This window comes from Corapipo altera, unplaced genomic scaffold (assembly GCF_003945725.1).
Source record: "Corapipo altera isolate COAL_440 unplaced genomic scaffold, ASM394572v1 51, whole genome shotgun sequence".
NCBI lineage: Eukaryota > Metazoa > Chordata > Aves > Passeriformes > Pipridae > Corapipo > Corapipo altera.
Window position 1 is genome coordinate 10,040,773 of NW_020884892.1, and position 17,987 is coordinate 10,058,759.

The window sequence follows — 17,987 nt, forward strand, 5'->3', positions numbered from 1 at the left end:
CTCTTACAAAGAACTTATTACTAATCCAAATCTCTTGAATTTTTATAATCCTAACGAGTGTAACCAGCATCTGTTTCAATCTTAAGTTAAGCCTGATGGGCTTTCAAATGGTTACAAATGTGCAAGGAGGAATGCATGAGGCTGTGCTTGAAGATGGTTTCCTGACTTAGCATGGCTGAATTTTTATGAAATAGTATGCAGGCTTTTTCCACCTCACTTTTGCCAATCCCACATAGCCTTGTGACTCAAAGGGGCAAAACTGCACAGCCCAGTGCCAATACAGGCCCCAGGTTTCAAATGCTTGAGATCTGGAATATCCAGAGCTGAGGTTTTGGTCTGGCCTGTGAAAAGGCAGAGAAAACCATCTGTGAAATCTGGAGGCACATCTGGGCTTGGCTTCTACCCCGGGATCCCACAGCCTTCCATAATCCTTTATGGATATCTGCAGGTTGAGATAAAAAATCCTTTTCTGCACCCCTGCTCTGCTCCACAGCTGGCACACACAGGTTCCCCAGGGCTTCCACGGAGCCCTAGGAGCAGTCCCGTAAGGTACAAACAGGAGGGTTTGGTCCTTATGGCTCTAGAAAAATGCCCTTTTCTAACTAAAACTGGGGGGAAGAACAGCCCTCTGAGTGGGACTTCCCCTATGGGCAAGGGCATGCTGCAAACACCGACTGTCTCTGGAAAATCACAGCAAAAGCCCCGTTCCCACAGGTCTCTTCCCTGGGCAAAGCCCCTCGGAGCGGGCGCCGGCCTGTGGTGCCTCGGCGAGCGGTGGGGGCCATTCCTCGCATTCCTGCCTCAGTAGGGAAGGGAAACGAGCAGGGATCCTCCTTCTCCTCAGCTTCCCCCGCCTTGGCCTTTGCTCCCAGCCAGCCCTGCCGCTGGGAGCCCCAGGGGAGCCGAGCCGAGGGACCGCCGTGCCCCTGGGCGCGGGTCCCCCCTCCGGCCCCGCTGCTGAGGGGAGAGCCGGGCACAGCCAGACAGCCAGACAGAGCCCAATTAAACCCTCCCCTGGCCAGCCCCTGACACTCCCTCCTGCATTTTCCAGTCTGTGGTTACGGCGCTCAAAGGGTTCCATTAAGTCACCAAGTTTTACAGGTTCCTTAAAAAAAAAAAAAAAAAAAAAGGGGTGGGGGGGTGGTGAGGGGGAGTGCTCGAGAGAAAAGTTTGGTCATGGCAGGGAATGTGTGATCAAAGCTGAGCCCAAGCTTCCTGTTACACCGGGACTATATATATATCGTGTCTTTAATGTTGGGAATGTAAGCAGCTGCTGGAGCCTGGCGCTGACTCTCTGCCTCGTTCCCAGAGCACTGAGGTTTCTTCCACCGACCACAATGAACAAGTTCCTGTGCTGCACGCTTGTGGTAAGTCCCTTCGGAGGGGCAGATAGGCTCTAGGATGCATTACAGCTTCAGACATCAGGCTGTACAGACACACGGCTTTTCTTCTGGGGTTTTTGTTTTAGCTTTGGGATTTTGCAGGTTTTGTTCGTTTGTTTCTTTGTTTGGGGGTTATTTTGCTTTCTCTCCGTTTTCTTGGTAAACCCTTTTCGCTTCATCACTCCGAACTTTCCTGATGAGTTTGGAGTGTGATGGACATGTCCAGCTCCAGGGAGACAGCAGGGATTTTCATCCCATTCTCAAGGTAGTGGCATGAATTGCTTTTCTTTTGCCTTTTTTCCTGTCTTCCTCCTTCTTTTTTTAAGGCTTCATCATATTGGACTGATGCAAAACACTGTATCTAGGAATTAATTTGGAAACTGTAGGCTAGGATGTTTGTTTCTGATATACATAAGCTCCATCCCTGCCTGCCTCTAATCTCTGCTGCAGTGGCACTGTTGGTATCTCAGATACTGGGCTGGCTTTCTTACCGGGGAAAACCACTGTGAATTCCAGAAAGAAAAAAAAAGCATAAGTGTGTGATGCTTGTTTTGGCTTAGAAAATTCAACTTCATGTGCAAGAAAGCGATGAACTAGTAGCTGTGTCAGTAGCTATTAGAGAAAAAGTTGTGTTATTAAATCTAATATAACCTCCTGTTTGAATAAGTTTTTGTTTACTTGGAGATTTAGTGAGATGCTCTCAGATGCAAATTTAGAGACCTTAGCAGTGTAGTAAATTTCAAAATGTTATTTAATCCATTTAGTCATATGGAATTTTATATGAATTCAGATCAATTAAAACCTGCATAGAGAGACATCCTGTGTAACTTGGATGCTATTCATCTTTTCCATAAGAAAACATTCAAAGAAAAATATTAAAAAAAAATATTCAGAGCAGGCTGTTACTCCTGTCAGCACAGTAACTTGCTCCTGGGTTGTTTTGGTGAGTGCAACAGCATTAATGTTGTGGTAGGGCATTAGAACTGAAATCCATTTATTCTGAAAGCTTTTTATAAATGCAACGAGATTTCCAGGATCTGATGAGTAATGCTTGTTTATTACTCTCTGTACAAATTTCTGAAAGGGCTTTTTGAGAAACAAACCCAAAGTAATTAATAGTGCAAGGGAAGCAAAATTTGTCAGGCTTGTGGTCAGCAGACTGAAACACAGGACAAGTTTTTCATCTTATATGTGATGTTGTGCCTACTTTGTCAATATGAAAGCATGGGAATTTAATCTGAGAATTTCAGCAATAGCTGTTTATCAGCTTGGCTTCTTATCTATGGATGTAATAAAATAATCACATCAGGATTTTGATTAAATGCATGTGCTTGTTCATGTTCTCCCATAAAGTAATAGCATTTGGTGAAGTTCAGCATAATCCTCTGGTAGATGAGTCTTGGAGCTGAAATACATCAGTGGCAGGAGTACATATCATAGACCTTCATTGTTCAACTGCATTTTATTATTATTATTATTTTAAAATCATTTATTTAAAGTTATTGTGAAGTTTAAGTGAAATCAGTGAAGTTTAAGTACTGCCAGATATACTAGAGATCAGAAAAGACATTTTAGTACCTCTTTTATAAGAACCCTTGTAGGAGGCACAACAGCAGTTCGAAGTTGTGTATGTTTGGTTTATGCACCCTAAATCTAGTTTGGAGACACCATAGCTAAAAGGAGTTTTTGGCCATGATGTACTTTCAGCCTTGGCCTCTTTGCTAAGGTTTCAGAAGGGGGACCTGGTGTGGTGTTGTGTTCATGTTTGTGTTGATTGCTGGAACACTGAAGCTCCTTACAAACAGACAAGCATTATGAAATCAGACTGAATGGAAAGAAATTCTCCAGAGCTGAATCTCGTTACTTGTCACGTAACTCTCTTGACCCTTAAACTTGACCTTTCTCTATTTTGGTTCTCTGGGTGCATGTGACATGCTTTTTCTGGCCTGCCTGTTGGGTTTGCTGTGTGTAGGCAGCAGTGGCTTTGCAGCCCGCGAGGGTAGGAGTTATCTTTCTGTCTGACTTTCTTTCTGTCTGTCTGCATGCGTGTTGGTTAAAAATAAAACACTAAGGTTACCAGAAGAATTTTTAAAAGATATTGTCACAATTTAAGCAACACGCACTGTTCAAATCTCAAGGAAAAACTAATTTTATTCCTTCAGTAGAAGCACCTGTTTGCACATAGTACTGGACATACTGTTTCTCTAGCTAACTAGTCAGCTGTTAGAAATTCTGTCAGTGTAAAGGCAGACTGTAGTCACAGTAAGAACATCCCAGTTGGGTTAACTCTACATCTTGCTGTCACTGTGATGAATAATGTTCCAAAATATAAGTTATGGATAAGACACATCTTTTGGAGGGTATCTGGCTTGATTTTCCTGCTTTCTCCCTCTACAAGCTTCAAGGCAAATGTAACTCATATGAACGAAGACTTTCAATTTAACACTTCTTTGATGAGATGTAAAACTGCTCTTCAGCTGAATGACATTTTCCTACCACTGAAAATGAAACAATAGTTTCGACCCCTAAATTTCTTTGTGAATGACAGCTAATGGTCCTCAAAATGTTTCTACAAGACTTGACTTTTGACGTACTGCTTTATTGACAGAGAAAGGAAGACAGTGGTTCATAGCCCTAGTTTTGAATACAAGGTCACTGAGGAGAGTCACCAGTTACTATTACTCATGTAAAAGAGCAGCCTCCACTTTATAGAGCATCTTCCAAACAAAAGTAGGCCCTGTTATGTCCAAAGGATTGCATTAAAGCAGTTGGCAGAATGGTGGATCAGCATTATAAGCTGAACTCAAACCAGTGAAAATGATTTCGTGTCAGCTTCCATTGTGTACCTGGCACTCTCCTGTGGTCTGCCAAAAGATGCTTTGTCTGAGCAGTGGTCTCAGTGAGCCTACAGCAACTCACAGGTCAGCAGTGCCACAGAGCACAGAGAGGTTAAATTTGGTGACTGCGTGGGCCTCCAGAACAGCTAGGTGAGGAGGATGAGAGCTGAGTCTCTCCCAGATGGATGGGCGTAATTTCTCCCAGGATATCAAATATTTTACAATGGTTATTCGCAATAGGTGGACATGGATCTAATCCAGCATGGCATTGTCAGGTACTGGATTCAGAGATACAAGCTATCCATGAGGAGGACCTTGATAAAATCATTCAGTGCTATATTTTGCCAGAGGGATTTCTCTGGGCCTGTGCATGATTTCAGTGAGGCATTCTGCCCAAGGACTGAGGGTATGGGAAGGCCTCCTACCTTAGCTTGGTCCAAATACTTTGTGTAGAAGGCAAAGTAGGAGAGTTGTGAGGTTTTACTTTAAACCCAATGCAAACACTAGGAGCAATCTGGCAGATGTCTTGAATGACGATTTATCACACAAGAAAATATGCTTCAGAATAGTTGTGGAATGCAAAACAGAAACAGATTTATCTTCCTCAGCAAATTAAACATTCTCCTTTGGTCTACAACCCAAAACCACAAAGCCAAGCTATATAATAATATTTTCATATGCTGAAAAGCCACTTTTCTTTCTATCACAAAGCAGTGATTTAAAGTGGTGATGCTTGAAGGATTTTTACTTCATGTGCTTTGTCTTCGAGTTCATTTTGATTCAACTAGAGAAAGCAAGCAGCTTGTTGCCTTACATTTAAAGATGAAAGAAAAGGGTGTGTACTTTTTCATGCCCAAGATCTGAAGTGAAATTTTACAATCACATTATTTCTCTCTCAAAAGAATCTTCCAAGGACTCAAATAAATGGACTGCACAGGCCTTTTATGTTAGCATTTGTATAAAGTATGGAGAAATATAGCTTCAGGCCTAATGTGTTGAGTGACACAGTGAAAGAATTGCTCTTTAACCCTGGGTAACTCATTTTGAATAAGTTCTTAGTATTTATTTGCATGACACTGATTTGCACTAGACTTGTATTTCAATATTTACAGTTCATCCCAATTCCTTATGTAGAGACACGATCCTGAGAGGTGCCCAGGATCTTCTCCAGGGAGGTGGACAAAGATTGAGTTTTTCAGTCCTTTCAGAACAGAGCCCACTGACACTAGAACTGTTTCACCCAATACATTGTTAGATGTAGTGAATGATACTAGGTTTTGGTTCGGTTTGGTTTTCCTGTAACTATTTTGTTACTGATAGCATTTCATACTCATAGAACAAAAACTCAGCCTTTGGGACTTTTTTTAAAGTTGAGTTTGCATTTCCTTACTGCTAGGAAAACTGTTTGCAATTGAGTGCACTCTGAATCAGACTAACAGTGAATTTGTTGAGATGAACAAGATACTAAGCATTATTGTCTTCCATCAGTGCTGGGACTTGCTTAGGGTTTAAAATTTAAAGAAACTACCTAGATCTTTCAATTCCATTTGCCAGCTATTCCAGGAAACCAAATGCTGCATTTACTTTCAGAAATGCATTGAGAGCTATATTTAAACTACTTGGGTTTCTTGCACCTGCTTCTTGGTGAAAGGCTGTTCCCAGTCTTCCTATGATGAGACAATCTGCTTTTCATTTGCCAGTATTATCCTTTAATGGAGAAAGTTCTCTGTGTGTGTGTTAACTATCTGTACCAAATCTATAGGTACGGTTGTGACTTGCCAAGCTATTGAACAAGTCAAGATCCTCTTCTAAATGAAGCTCTTAATTTCCTTCTAAACTTTCTCTGTACTACTTCCCAGATGAATTAACCTTTCCAAAACAAGGATGAACAGTATTTTACACAATTTTCTGAATGACAAATCCATGCATTTGTCCAAGTGTAGTACTGATGTACTCCAGCTTTGGTTTCTTGAGGGTTAAAGGGTGAACATGTTCATTGTCCCTACTTCTGATTCCAGTAAACTGAGGCCAGACTTCTGGTTTCTTCCTTCTTTCAAACTGGAACATGCCAACTTTTCCAGTAAGAGTAAAACAGACCAGTGCCAGCATGATTATAGAAGAAATCTTGCTTTCTGTGAAGTTTTGGGGAAGACCAACGTTCAGAACTTGTAAGCTCTAATCATGGCATTTTCATGTGCTCAAATAGTGCTGTTTCTTACAGTAGAGATTCAGATGTTTAGTATGTAGACCACCTTTAAATATGGGCATTCAGATCAATCAAAGGTTTTGTGTAGCTAAGAATCTGCTACCGAGTTGGTCATAGCATAGTTTAGGACAGGAAATGTCAGGAACAACATAAAATGCATTTTATTACCATTTTAATTGGTTTTAGGAGCATGCTTTTGAAGGACCTCTCCTGATCAACCTTATTTACTATATTTTAGTTTGCGTATCATGGCGATGTAGTGCATAAGGTGGATTTACAAAAGTAAACTGGACTGATGAAAGTAAATCCAGAGATGGACTCCAGAGATGCATCAGATGCACTGGAGCCACTAATGCATGCTTATCCATGAGAGCAGACTGAAGTTAGTCCAAAATATCCCCTCTGAATGTCAGGTGCTCGGCACCATCTGTTTTGCTCTGGAAATCTGCTGTAACAGGTGATCCAACTTCCTAATGCAAGCACAAACTCAGTGTGTGCTAGGACAGGAGAAAGGAAAATTTAGTGACATTCTCCTCTAGCTTACTCTGTGAACTGCAAGACGAGTCTTTTCATTCTGTTTGTGCCAAATTGCTGCAGCAAAACTAGTAAAAATTATTTTTAATTACTTTCAACCATTTTTCCTGAATTTTTGCAGAACATCTGAAAAATAGATTGCCTTTACTTTGGCACTTGATGTAGGTTCAAAGATAATTTCTGATTTGCAGGCTGCATATCAATATTCAGAATACTCAGGTATGCTAGGTGTTTTCAGCCTGCATAAAAGACAGTTTTGCAGATCTTTTCTCTTAAACATTATTAAGCAACCTACAGTAGTCTTATGAAGGGTGGTATTGGGGTTTGGGGTCTAGAAATGTGCTTAACGACATACTAATGGCTGTACTGGCTAAAAAAAACCCAAAACCAAAACCAAACAAAAACAGAAAAAAGAGTCCTAAACCAACTAAACCAACCCATATGCTGTCTATGGGTTGATATCTGATGCTTAGAGGAGATGGAAGAAAAAAACGGAAAAATATCACTATTTTTCTAAAACAGTCCTTCAGACTCAGGCAATTTGGGGACTGGGATTTCTTGATCCAAAGGTGATGTTTATGCTTAATAGCCCTTTATTATTTTCATCCATTACTATGTCAAGTAACATCTTGAACTCAACTGTTTACAATGTCCTATGGCAGTGAGTTGCACAGCTCACTGTGCTAAAAGGATCATGGTAGTCAAACAGTAGTAGTAATGGTAATTTAGCTCTATGTTGAAAATTATGTATAAAATGCTCTGGTAAAATATTGAGATATTGATTGCATAAATATCTTTAGTTTGACTGAAGAATCTTCTCGTCGTAATTGTTTGTAAATAAAACAGTTGGATCCTGCATACGTATGGCTCAGCCACTGGTCAGTGGATTACTGCAGCTACGTAATGTGTGTTTCTGGGATAAAAGGGAAGACAGGTATGATGTGATTTTCTTTTAGAAGCACAAAGAAAAAAATCAAATGGAAAGACTGATTGTTCTTTTAGTGATGCTGATTTATTAATGCTATTATTATGGGGTTTGGTGCTCATTTGGATTAATAATATGCTGGTTGCCATTATTAGTCCATAGTTATTGGTTCTTCCAAAGGCAAAACTTTGCAGGCCTCAAACAAGTATTGTTCAAGTCCCGTTTTGCTCAATTTTTTACATCAGCTGCCCTCAAATTATGTTGAATTGTTTTCAATTTTTACTGGCTTATTTCACATAGCTGTAGGTTCTTCAGGAAGCAAGTGGCTCCATTTTTCCCTATAAACCCCCATGCTCTCATATCGTAATTATTGAATTTTAATTAATTTTTATGCTGAGTTATCCCCTGCGGCAAAACTCCTCACTTGCCTCAAACATGATTTCCAACGTAAATAGTTGAGTAAGGGAAATAGAGAAAATCTTATTGTTCTTGTTGCTACATGTTGCAGAGCAGAGTTGAATAGCCATGAAATTATTCACCTACCTGTTTTTTACCTGAAAATATGTCACCAAGGGCAGAGGCACAACCCAGAAGAGAAGATTCTACTGCAGTGACAGTTTTGGATTTGTTGTGAGCTGTGCTTTGCAGAGCAGGAAAAACAGAGTTTCTGCACGAGGATGTGCTACCCATATGTCTGGTTGCTGTCCCTAATAATTTTCACAGTGTCAGATTTTCATCTGCAGTGGGTATTGTCTTGAGTTTCCACAGATTCTTGAATAAAATGGGGGTTGATGTTTGTAGCATCTGTGCTGTCTGTTGCAGTCTGTTATATTTTGTAAAGGGAATGCATGTGTCCATGCAAATCTTGGACTCTGGTATGCTGTATTAGCTATTACTGAATTAGAAATATAGAAGAAAACCTTACTGTTCACATCAAAAATTAGTGACATTACCAGGACTTCCTTATTACTAGCGTCATAGATGTAGATTTACCAAGGGTGGGGGCATTTTTCATCAATGCAAAGCCATTCACTGTTAAAAAATGTGCTGCACCCTCTTTGTTAAATAGACCACATGAAACAGATCCAGTCATTTAAGGAAAATGGAGCTGTTCATCAAACTTCAAAGACTAATAAGGAATTTTTCACAATGAAAGGTATTGTACATTGAGACCACAACAAAAAGGGGGCTCTCCACCTGTAGAAAACACAGATTGTATAAATTACCAGGCTTAGTCAAGGGTAGCTACAAGAGACTGTAGGGAATATCCATACTATCCACATTTCATTCCTCAGCCTGTCTAGGTATAGCTGTATAAAAAAGCTGCATAAAAAGTGGATTCGCAGACAGGTAATAGGAGAATACATTTAAGAGTACTTTCTTAAGCAGTAGGAGTTTCTAATTTAGGCACATAATATCACCTGGTGATCACTGTGACTTTTGCTAATGCAGATGAATGTTTAAATTGTCCTTTACAACCTTAATAAGACTATAACTTTAGAAGTGTCATGATGTGGCAAAAGGGGGGTCCTTAGATGAAAAACCTCTAGGAAATATAGAGCCTAGGAAAAAAAAAAGAGTTAATTCCTCTTACACTTTGGGGACATCTGCATTGGAAAAGAGAAAATACATTTTTGAAATTGAATTGTCATCTTTTTATTAGCTGACCAGGATTAAAATAGCAAAAAAGACAAACATTGCTTGTATAACTTGACTGGATATGTAGAAAACTATATTAATTCAGAACCAGTTTACTTCATCTTTATAAAATGTACAAGTCTTAGAAGAGAAATGGCACATGCAGCCATTCATGAAGCACAGGACAGAGCTGGGTTCTCAGTGAGAACAATGAGCTGTTCCCAAGAGTTTTTTTAATGGTAAGCTGGTTGAATCACACAACCAAATTTTCACTTATAAGGGAAAATTAAGTGATATGGAGGTTGTCCTTGCAGCAGGGCAATGTTGTCTCAGACCTCTAGGTCCAAAATCACACCAGCAAAGCAGACTGTTGTAGGAAGCAGGACTGTAGCTGTCATAACATGTGCCAGTACTGAACCAACTCCTTACAACAGCTGTAAGCCTGTGGTTTTACACAGAAATGAAAGCATTAGCCTGGCCTCTTCCAGTTCATGCAATTAAGTCTTTAATGTACCCTTCATAAACTGTGGCATTCTTTACCTCTGTCTGGAGCTGCATCTTCACCCTTGAGGTAGCTGGCATATTTTATCCCTAGAACTGCTGTATTTCAGTGCAAGATTAAATAGAGGGCACTAAAAAGTAACCTCTATTGTTCTAGGCATTTGTTGGTGCAATACACTAGTCAGATTTATGTGCTCCTGCACAATTCCTTTTGCATCTGAAGTACTAGATACTTAAGAACAGGCATAATCCCCACCTTGGCTGTGCAATGGCCAGATTCTCTGGTACCAGGCACGAAAAGGTCATTGCCCAGTGATATGAAATAGGGTGTAAATGGGAGAAGCATAATATCTACATCTCTGGAAGAAAAAGGAAGTTCTAATATTGGGAAGATTTGCTAGTCAAGGTCCTAAAATTTTCCCATGTTAAGATAGACATGGGAGAGTCCAGAAGCTGGGTAATATCTTACAAATTCTAGTACAAATGTTTGTTTGAAGATAATACCATAACTAGACTCATAAACTCATTAAAGTGTAGGTTTCTTTGTGATCACAGTGCTCCCCAGAACTAAAGGAAGTGATGTTTTATTTTCCTGTTGCTAGCTCTTGGACATTTCTGTTAAGTGGACCATCCAGGTTGACTCTCCCCCCAAGTATCGTCATTACGACCCAGGGACATCTCGTCAGCTGCTGTGTGACCAGTGCCCTCCCGGGAGCTACGTGAAGCAGCACTGCACAGCCACCAGCCCGACGCGGTGTGCGCCGTGCCCGGACCAGTACTACACCGAGGAGTGGAACAGCCACGATGAGTGCCAGTACTGCAGCACTGTCTGCAAGGAGCTGCAGTACGTCAAGCAGGAGTGCACCAGCACACAGAACCGCGTCTGCGAGTGCGTCCAGGGCAGATACCTGGAGCTCGAGTTTTGTTTGAAGCACACGGAGTGTCCTCCCGGGTTCGGTGTTGCACAGCCAGGTACGTGGTGCTTGTCAACAAGCACAGACTGAATCAGAGCTCTGCCGCACGTCGGCGACTCGTGGCAGCTACAAGATTAGGAAAGAGGCTCGTCCAGATGAAATTACAGGACAGTAAATTGTAAAGCCAATTGAACCTGTTCTAGTCTGCATCATTTGGACTGTAGCCAAAGGAACGTTTCTCAGTGCTGCTCCTGCTGTAATATATAACTTAATGGCAGTAGCAAATGTAGCAAATTGCACTCTAATGAGAAACATGATGGATTGCCTCTTTTAAAGGAACATTATCTGGAATGTAGTATTTGTGTGAGTGATAAATAATAATGTTTTCCATTTTGAAATCTGCTGTTTCAAGCAACCATATATCTTGACAAACACCAGGAGCACTACGTGTTTGACAACAAGTGTATAATTATAACAATATTAATATAGCTCTAGCATCACTGCAATATGTGTTAATAATTAATTATCAACATCCTAAGTGGAACTCCTAGGGAAACTGTTGCTATTATCAAACAAACAACCATTTCTTTGTCAAGCAGGCTGGCTGTATGTCTGATGTGGATACAGAGGGAAGGGGCACTTTTCAGTGGAGGGTATTCTTCATTTAAGACAACGTAAATTGTTATACCAATAATATGTTCTTCCCTCAAAATGAAATACATCATTTATTGTTTGGCAAATGCCATGGCCTAGTTTAGCTCTAGTATTTAACACAGACCCAAAGAACTGTAAACTGTCATTGTACCAGAGCTCGATAATTGCCCAGAGAAGAGCTCTGAGGAAGGGAGGGAATGCAGAAAATCAAAGCATCTCAGACACAAACCTGCAGGCAACCAGTCTCCAGACTACAGAATGATTTCCCTAGGAATTACATACAAGGAGTGAGAAACACTAGGGCTGGCTTGTACATTTTAGAGCTGTGCTGAACGACAGGCTGGGATTCCTCTTTTGGGTTACGAACATCTCATTGGACAGCAACTTTGATGTAAGGAAAATGTCACTGCTGTAGATTCTCACTAGTCCCTGAGTAATTGGTTGACAAAGCATTACCTTGATGCCCTTGCCACTGTTAAGCATTTCCACTGGCAAACGCTGCATTTCCATACTGTAAAACTTCATTAACCTAAACTATTATACCCGGGGGCTTGGGTTAATGAGGTTAACATAATGCTGTACCTTGGCAGCGAGTCAAGAGAGACCAGAAACAAAGTCCTCAGTTTGGGAGATGAACAAAATACAGATTGTCTGAGCAACCAACCCGCTGCGTCCCTGTGAGCATGGTGAAACTGTGGCAGACAAATTTGAATCCCTCAGTTCAAAAATGAAACAAATTTTGAAAGAAGATAAAATGCTGAATCGTGTAATTTATTGGAAAGTTGGTTTCCAAAAGACCATCAGAATGAACTAGCTAATCCCAGACAGACCTCAAAAAAGGAATGAAAACATTGTAAAAATAATTCCATCCCCTTGTGTCAATAGTCAGTTTTTGAGGTGAGGCAAAAACTAAGAATTTAATAAGCATGTACCATACTGTGTTACTGCTTTCTGCCATATGATAGCCTTGAACTTCGTAACGATGCAAATTCAGGTGAAATAAAACCTAACTCTAGGAAAATATGCTTCTACTTCCACACAGGGAGATCGTGGTCCAGTGCCTCTTTTAAAGCTTAAAGCACTAAAAATCTGTTTTCCCACTGCCAATTGCTCATGATTACACTGGGAGATCACTTTACTTTGGTTGTCCCCTTTTGTGAGTGCAGATTAAGATTTTGTTCACTTCTGCGACTGGACGTGGCAGGGTTTAAGCAGCAAGGTACTGGAGCAGCAGCACTGCTACGAGGCAGCGCTGTCTCCCCAGCGGCGGGTGACGTTTCCCTGGGAAGAATGGGGGATTCCAGGTGAATTGGAGGGAGCGGCGGAAGGGCGGACAGACAGCGGCAGTTTGTGCCCTGAACAAGAGCGGCCAGATAAACAGTGAAGAAGAAGCTGGCAAAGCTGGAGGGTGACTTTATTCTCAAACCTGAGAACGCAGATGGATTATCCGATTTATTCCTCTCTTGTGCCGCAAGGGTTATGCAGGAAGCTCTGAGCAGAGCGACGCCCCGTTTGCAGGAACACTTCTTTCTTCCCCTTCCTTGCTGGCAGAACACAACAGCAGCCTGTCTGTAGTAGGGAAAGTTGCTAAAATTCAGCTATCTCAGGACAGCTAATTGCTGCCTGCGCAGGTGGTGCTGGCTGGAGTTTTGTCCAGCCCAGAGCCGCAGGCAGCGCTCATTATGCAAGGAAGCGCAAGGGCAGAGGCTGTGGCTGCAGTCTGGGTACTGGTTGCAGAAAACAGAGGATTTGGGAGGCGGGTTGGCGACGTACAGGATCTCTGGCAACTATAAACTCCTTTGTTTTCCCTTTCCTGATGAAGTGCTAGATCAGGTGTATGCAAGCACTATTTTTTATTTCACAGCTTGTGGAAAACTTGAGATTCGTACTCTTTTTCTCCAAGGATTTCCCAAAATAAATTAAGGGTACCTAAAAGCTATCATCAAAATAAACATCCACGCACAAATACTTAAAAACTACACTAGATGGAGGCATTTTCTTATTCAAATACAGTTTACAATTGTTTCAAAAAAATTTTAAGCATGTGCACAAGTTCATGTTTAATAATGCAATATTAGATACTAGACTTCAGACACTTGTTAAATGTTGGCTGAATAAGGATGAATTAAGAGTGAATATACAACAATTATTGGTGCTGTTACTTTCCTGCCATTGGTGGCTAGACTGCATTGTTTCAGACTTCATGCATTAATTTTCTTCCTCTTTGTTGATGTGCTAGAACCATATATTGTCATTCTGCTGTTGTATCATGTATTTATTTATGAAGTAAAACTGTGTCTTGTAAATCACCAAGCAAAATATGTATGTCTTTTAAATAGTTTTGTTTATACTGGACACTGTATCTTCTTTGTTTTTAGTAATATTTTATTCAAGCCCAGAGAAAAGGTTAAAAAATGTTGTATTTAGTTGACATTTAGTTTGGTTGTGGCTTTAGCTAGAACTGAAGTAACCCATTCAAGTAAAATTCTAGGCAGGTATTGCAGAGTAAAATTCAGAACAGATTTTTATGCCACTTAATTACTTTACAGAATATTTGTACAGTTGAAGGATGAAGATTAGACATTGTGTAATGTCTGACTAGACTCGAGTAATTGAGGTTTTAAAGATATTGCTGTACTAAATTACTGATTTAATCAGTAATATCTGATTTTAAACTTGGTAACAACTCTATTTATGATTATATTTACTGTATTACACCAGCAGGAACATCATTCGCTTAAAGAATTTTCTTTTGCTTTTTTTGTTTGTTTGTTTTGTTTTTAAAGTGATTCCTTAATAGGTAAGAAATAAGAAAACAGAAGCACAACAATTTAGAGAGGAATATTTTCCTTTATTTTTGTGTTCTCATTGTGGTTTTTTTCTACAGTTGAGGTTATATATAATTGGATGCATTGTTTTCCTGTGTCTGCAGGTACCCCTGAGAGTGACACTGTATGTGAGAGATGTCCAGAAGGATTTTTCTCAAATGAAACATCATCCAAAGCAGTCTGTCTTAAGCACACAAACTGTAGTGCCCTGGGTTTCAAAATAACTTTGAAGGGAAATGAGGTTCGTGACAACATCTGTCAGGAAAATACAGATATGACACCTCAAAAATGTGGAATAGGTATGTATCCTATTAAGGAAGAGTGCTCTGAAATCATACCTTTAATTATTATTAAAATTAACTTATCAGCATTTATGATAAAAATATTTACCTTGTTAGCCATTTGCCTGCTATGGTGATGGCCACAGTAGGCTTTTAATTATTGTAGCTTAGATCAAATAGAACTGAAGCACAGAGAGCAATCTCTTTATAGAGACCACTTCTTAGCCTGTTTTTTAAACACTTTTTCTTATCATTCTTGCTACTTGCTTTTTTTTTTCTTTTTTCCCTGAGACAGGCAGGGTAACAGTTTGGAACAATTGACATCTTCTTCTCTTTCTCATTTCAGATGTAACCCTGTGTGAGGAGGCTATGTTCAGGTTCGCTATTCCTACCCATCTCACACCTAACTGGCTGAACATACTGGCAGACAGTTTGCCTGGGACAAAGATTAGCACAGAAAATATCGAAAGGATTAAACAAAGACACAGCCCTCAAGAGCAGACCTTCCAGCTTTTGAAATTATGGAAGCAGCAGAACAAAGAACAGGATATGGTCAAGAAGATTATTCAAGGTATCTTACTGTGATAGCATGTGTGTTAAAAGCACTCTTTTAAATAACATTTTAAAAATTGCCTGGGATCAAACACCTCCTGGTGATGTGTTATGCTCGGAGCAAGGCCTGCAGGGCTTGACTGAGATTTATTGATGCAGTGAGAGGAGTGAAGTTGAGGGGAAGCAGGAAGAGAATTCAGCTTCTCCTGATCAGTTGAGGACTGAATTCTTCCCAGTCTTGTAGTTGTGTGTTGGGATTGTGTGTTGTGCCATGACCAAGATCCCCTTTTGAGACTGCATAATATATGAAGAATCTTGTTAAAGTGAGGCAAGTGTTTCCCACTGTTATATCTGAGCAGTGGTTATTGAGGTTAGAGGGAGCTGGATGCCTGCAACTGAGAGTGCAGCTACTTTTCTATAAAGTGGAGGTTGATGTTTGGGACCAGGACATCTATTCACAGGGTGGGGGTACATGGGAGTGAGAAATACACAGGCAGGCTTTCCCTTCTTTTTCCCTTCTGGTACCTGTTTGTCATACTGATTCTCTGTTTTGTTTGTGCTGAATCTACCAAGACAGGGTTCAAAGGTGAAATAGTGCTGCAATGTTAACACCAAGGTTTTTATAACAGTCAGGCCAGCTCTTCTCATGTAAGGCACCATCAACAGCCACCACATTCAAATGACATTTGTCCACTCAGAATAGATTGGAAAAAGGCTGTAGAAATGTTTGTCACCCCTCTGCTATTTAGTAAGTATGTTTATGTCACACTGTGAAGTGTCTAGAGTACTTCAAAGCCCAAAATTACTATTTTAGTAAAGCTTGCCTAGACATTTCTGAAGAGACTAAGCAAAATTTTCATTCACTGGAACCAAATATTATGAGTTCTATCACATACACACAACATTTTACAGGACAGGTGACACAACTCTGTAGCAATAAATACTTGCTATGAAGTTTGTTTGTAATTCGAAGTTTTTGTATCTGCAAAGTTAATTAAATTCTTAAGTATTTTTCATAATTGGAGCCTAAAAAAGCAAACCTGAGGGAATTATTTGAAATAAATTAAAAAAGAATTGAAAGGGAATATTCACCTTGGAATTTTGGAAGGTTTTTTGCAGGCCATGGTAAAGTTGTAATGGGCTGTACTTACCTCTCTTTTCTTTTTGCTTTCTCTAGATATTGATCATTGTGAAAACAGTGTCTTAAAGCACGTTGGCCACCCAAACCTCACCTTTGAACATCTCAACATGCTGATGGCAAGTTTACCGGGCAAGAAAGTGGGAAAAGAAGATGTTGAACGCACAATGAAATTGTGTCAACCCACAGAGCAAGTCCTGAAGCTTCTCAATCTGTGGAGAATAAAGAATGGTGACCAAGACACCATTAAAGGTTTAATGTATGGACTGAAGCACTTGAAAACATACCACTTTCCAAAACGAACCATCCAAAGTCTGAAGAAGGTGGTTAAGTTTCTTCACAGATTTACAATGTATAGATTATACCAGAAACTCTTCTTAGAAATGGTAGGGAACCAACTGAAATCTGTGAAAGTAAGATGTGTCTAACTCAAGATATTTTTCATTTCCACTGACTATTTTTCCCTAATTACTGCCAGCAGTAATCAAACTGGAACGTTGTTTCACCACATTATATTTTACTATTTATATAAATGCCTGACTGGAATAGTTCTAAGTCTTCTGCAGTGGTTCTGGAGGTTTTTTTCTTTAATAAAAATCACTTTTGTAAAAGCTTTTAACCTGTTGATAACACTAAGAGCCTGATTCTGCATTTTTGCACATTCAGTGTTGAAAAGTCCCACTATAGTCACTAGATGAGAAAGGAATGCTGGACCAGGCTCTATTCCAGTATTTGCTATTTATATTCTTCAAGGAATAAACATTTTTTGTTGTACATATTTATTAAATTAAATGGAAACTGTATGAGACTGAATTTTAGAAAGAGAAATGAAAAGCACACTGTATATTTTCTAGTTAAACAAAAATGATTCCATATATTTTTCTGATAAAAATTTTGTAGCATGCCCTAAGAGTTATTAATTTCCTTATATTTTGTATTTAAAAAAAGTATTATTGCTTAGTTTTATTTGTATAAGTTGTGGTATCTTTTGGTAAGGATGTTTTAATTTATCCAATGATTTTAACTCAAATACAGTGAAAATATAGTGCAAGTGACCTGAATATTTAAATATTCTGTGAGGAAGTGAATGTACCATATTTAAGAAACTGGATTTTTATATAGAATTTCATAATCTTATTTTATAAAACAATTAAATTTTTCAATTTACTTTTTGACTGGTGTTCTGCTCTTGACTCTGAAGTAGGAACTAATAACAAAGACAGACTATGTGGATTTTGCACCTTATCTTGGGCTTGGCTCTCTGCTACTCCCTGTCTGGTCTAGTAGTTAATATGTGAACTGAGTAAATATTGACCAGCACTGGATTCTCATGGTCACTGCAAAGGTGTAAATGAAGGCAAAAATTATGAAAGGTTCCAGTTCAGAAGACCCAGGTGGTTTTGATACGACCGATTATAACTCCATAGACACATTTGGCCCAGCAACACTCTTGGCCCGGTGTCATTCTTGGAGAGCTCACAACCTTTGCCCTAACCACAGCTTGTAATTTCATGGAGGAAAGATGATGCATGGCCCTGACAGGCTTGGAAAGCCTCACATGTTGCCACTATGTTTAAAGGAAGAGAGCACAGAGAGG

At 39.8% G+C, this 17,987-nt stretch overlaps 1 protein-coding gene across 1 annotated transcript; it reads left to right on the forward strand.

Annotated features, from left to right (window-relative positions):
- Positions 1-1,163: 1,163 nt before the first annotated feature.
- Positions 1,164-17,749, forward strand: TNFRSF11B (TNF receptor superfamily member 11b). Its single transcript, XM_027645726.1, has 5 exons — positions 1,164-1,367; positions 10,626-10,995; positions 14,524-14,718; positions 15,047-15,271; positions 16,430-17,749. Exons 1-5 carry the CDS (start codon positions 1,338-1,340, stop codon positions 16,816-16,818), a joined length of 1,209 nt encoding a protein of 402 aa, XP_027501527.1. The 5' UTR covers positions 1,164-1,337; the 3' UTR covers positions 16,819-17,749.
- Positions 17,750-17,987: the final 238 nt, after the last annotated feature.

Bases quoted from the DNA above. Each gene is read 5' to 3' on its own strand.
- TNFRSF11B (XM_027645726.1), top strand. From the start codon at position 1,338: ATGAACAAGTTCCTGTGCTGCACGCTTGTG. The intron at 10,996-14,523 runs GTACGTGGTGCT...CTGTGTCTGCAG, and splicing joins GTTCGGTGTTGCACAGCCAG to GTACCCCTGAGAGTGACACT. The intron at 15,272-16,429 runs GTATCTTACTGT...TGCTTTCTCTAG, and splicing joins GGTCAAGAAGATTATTCAAG to ATATTGATCATTGTGAAAAC.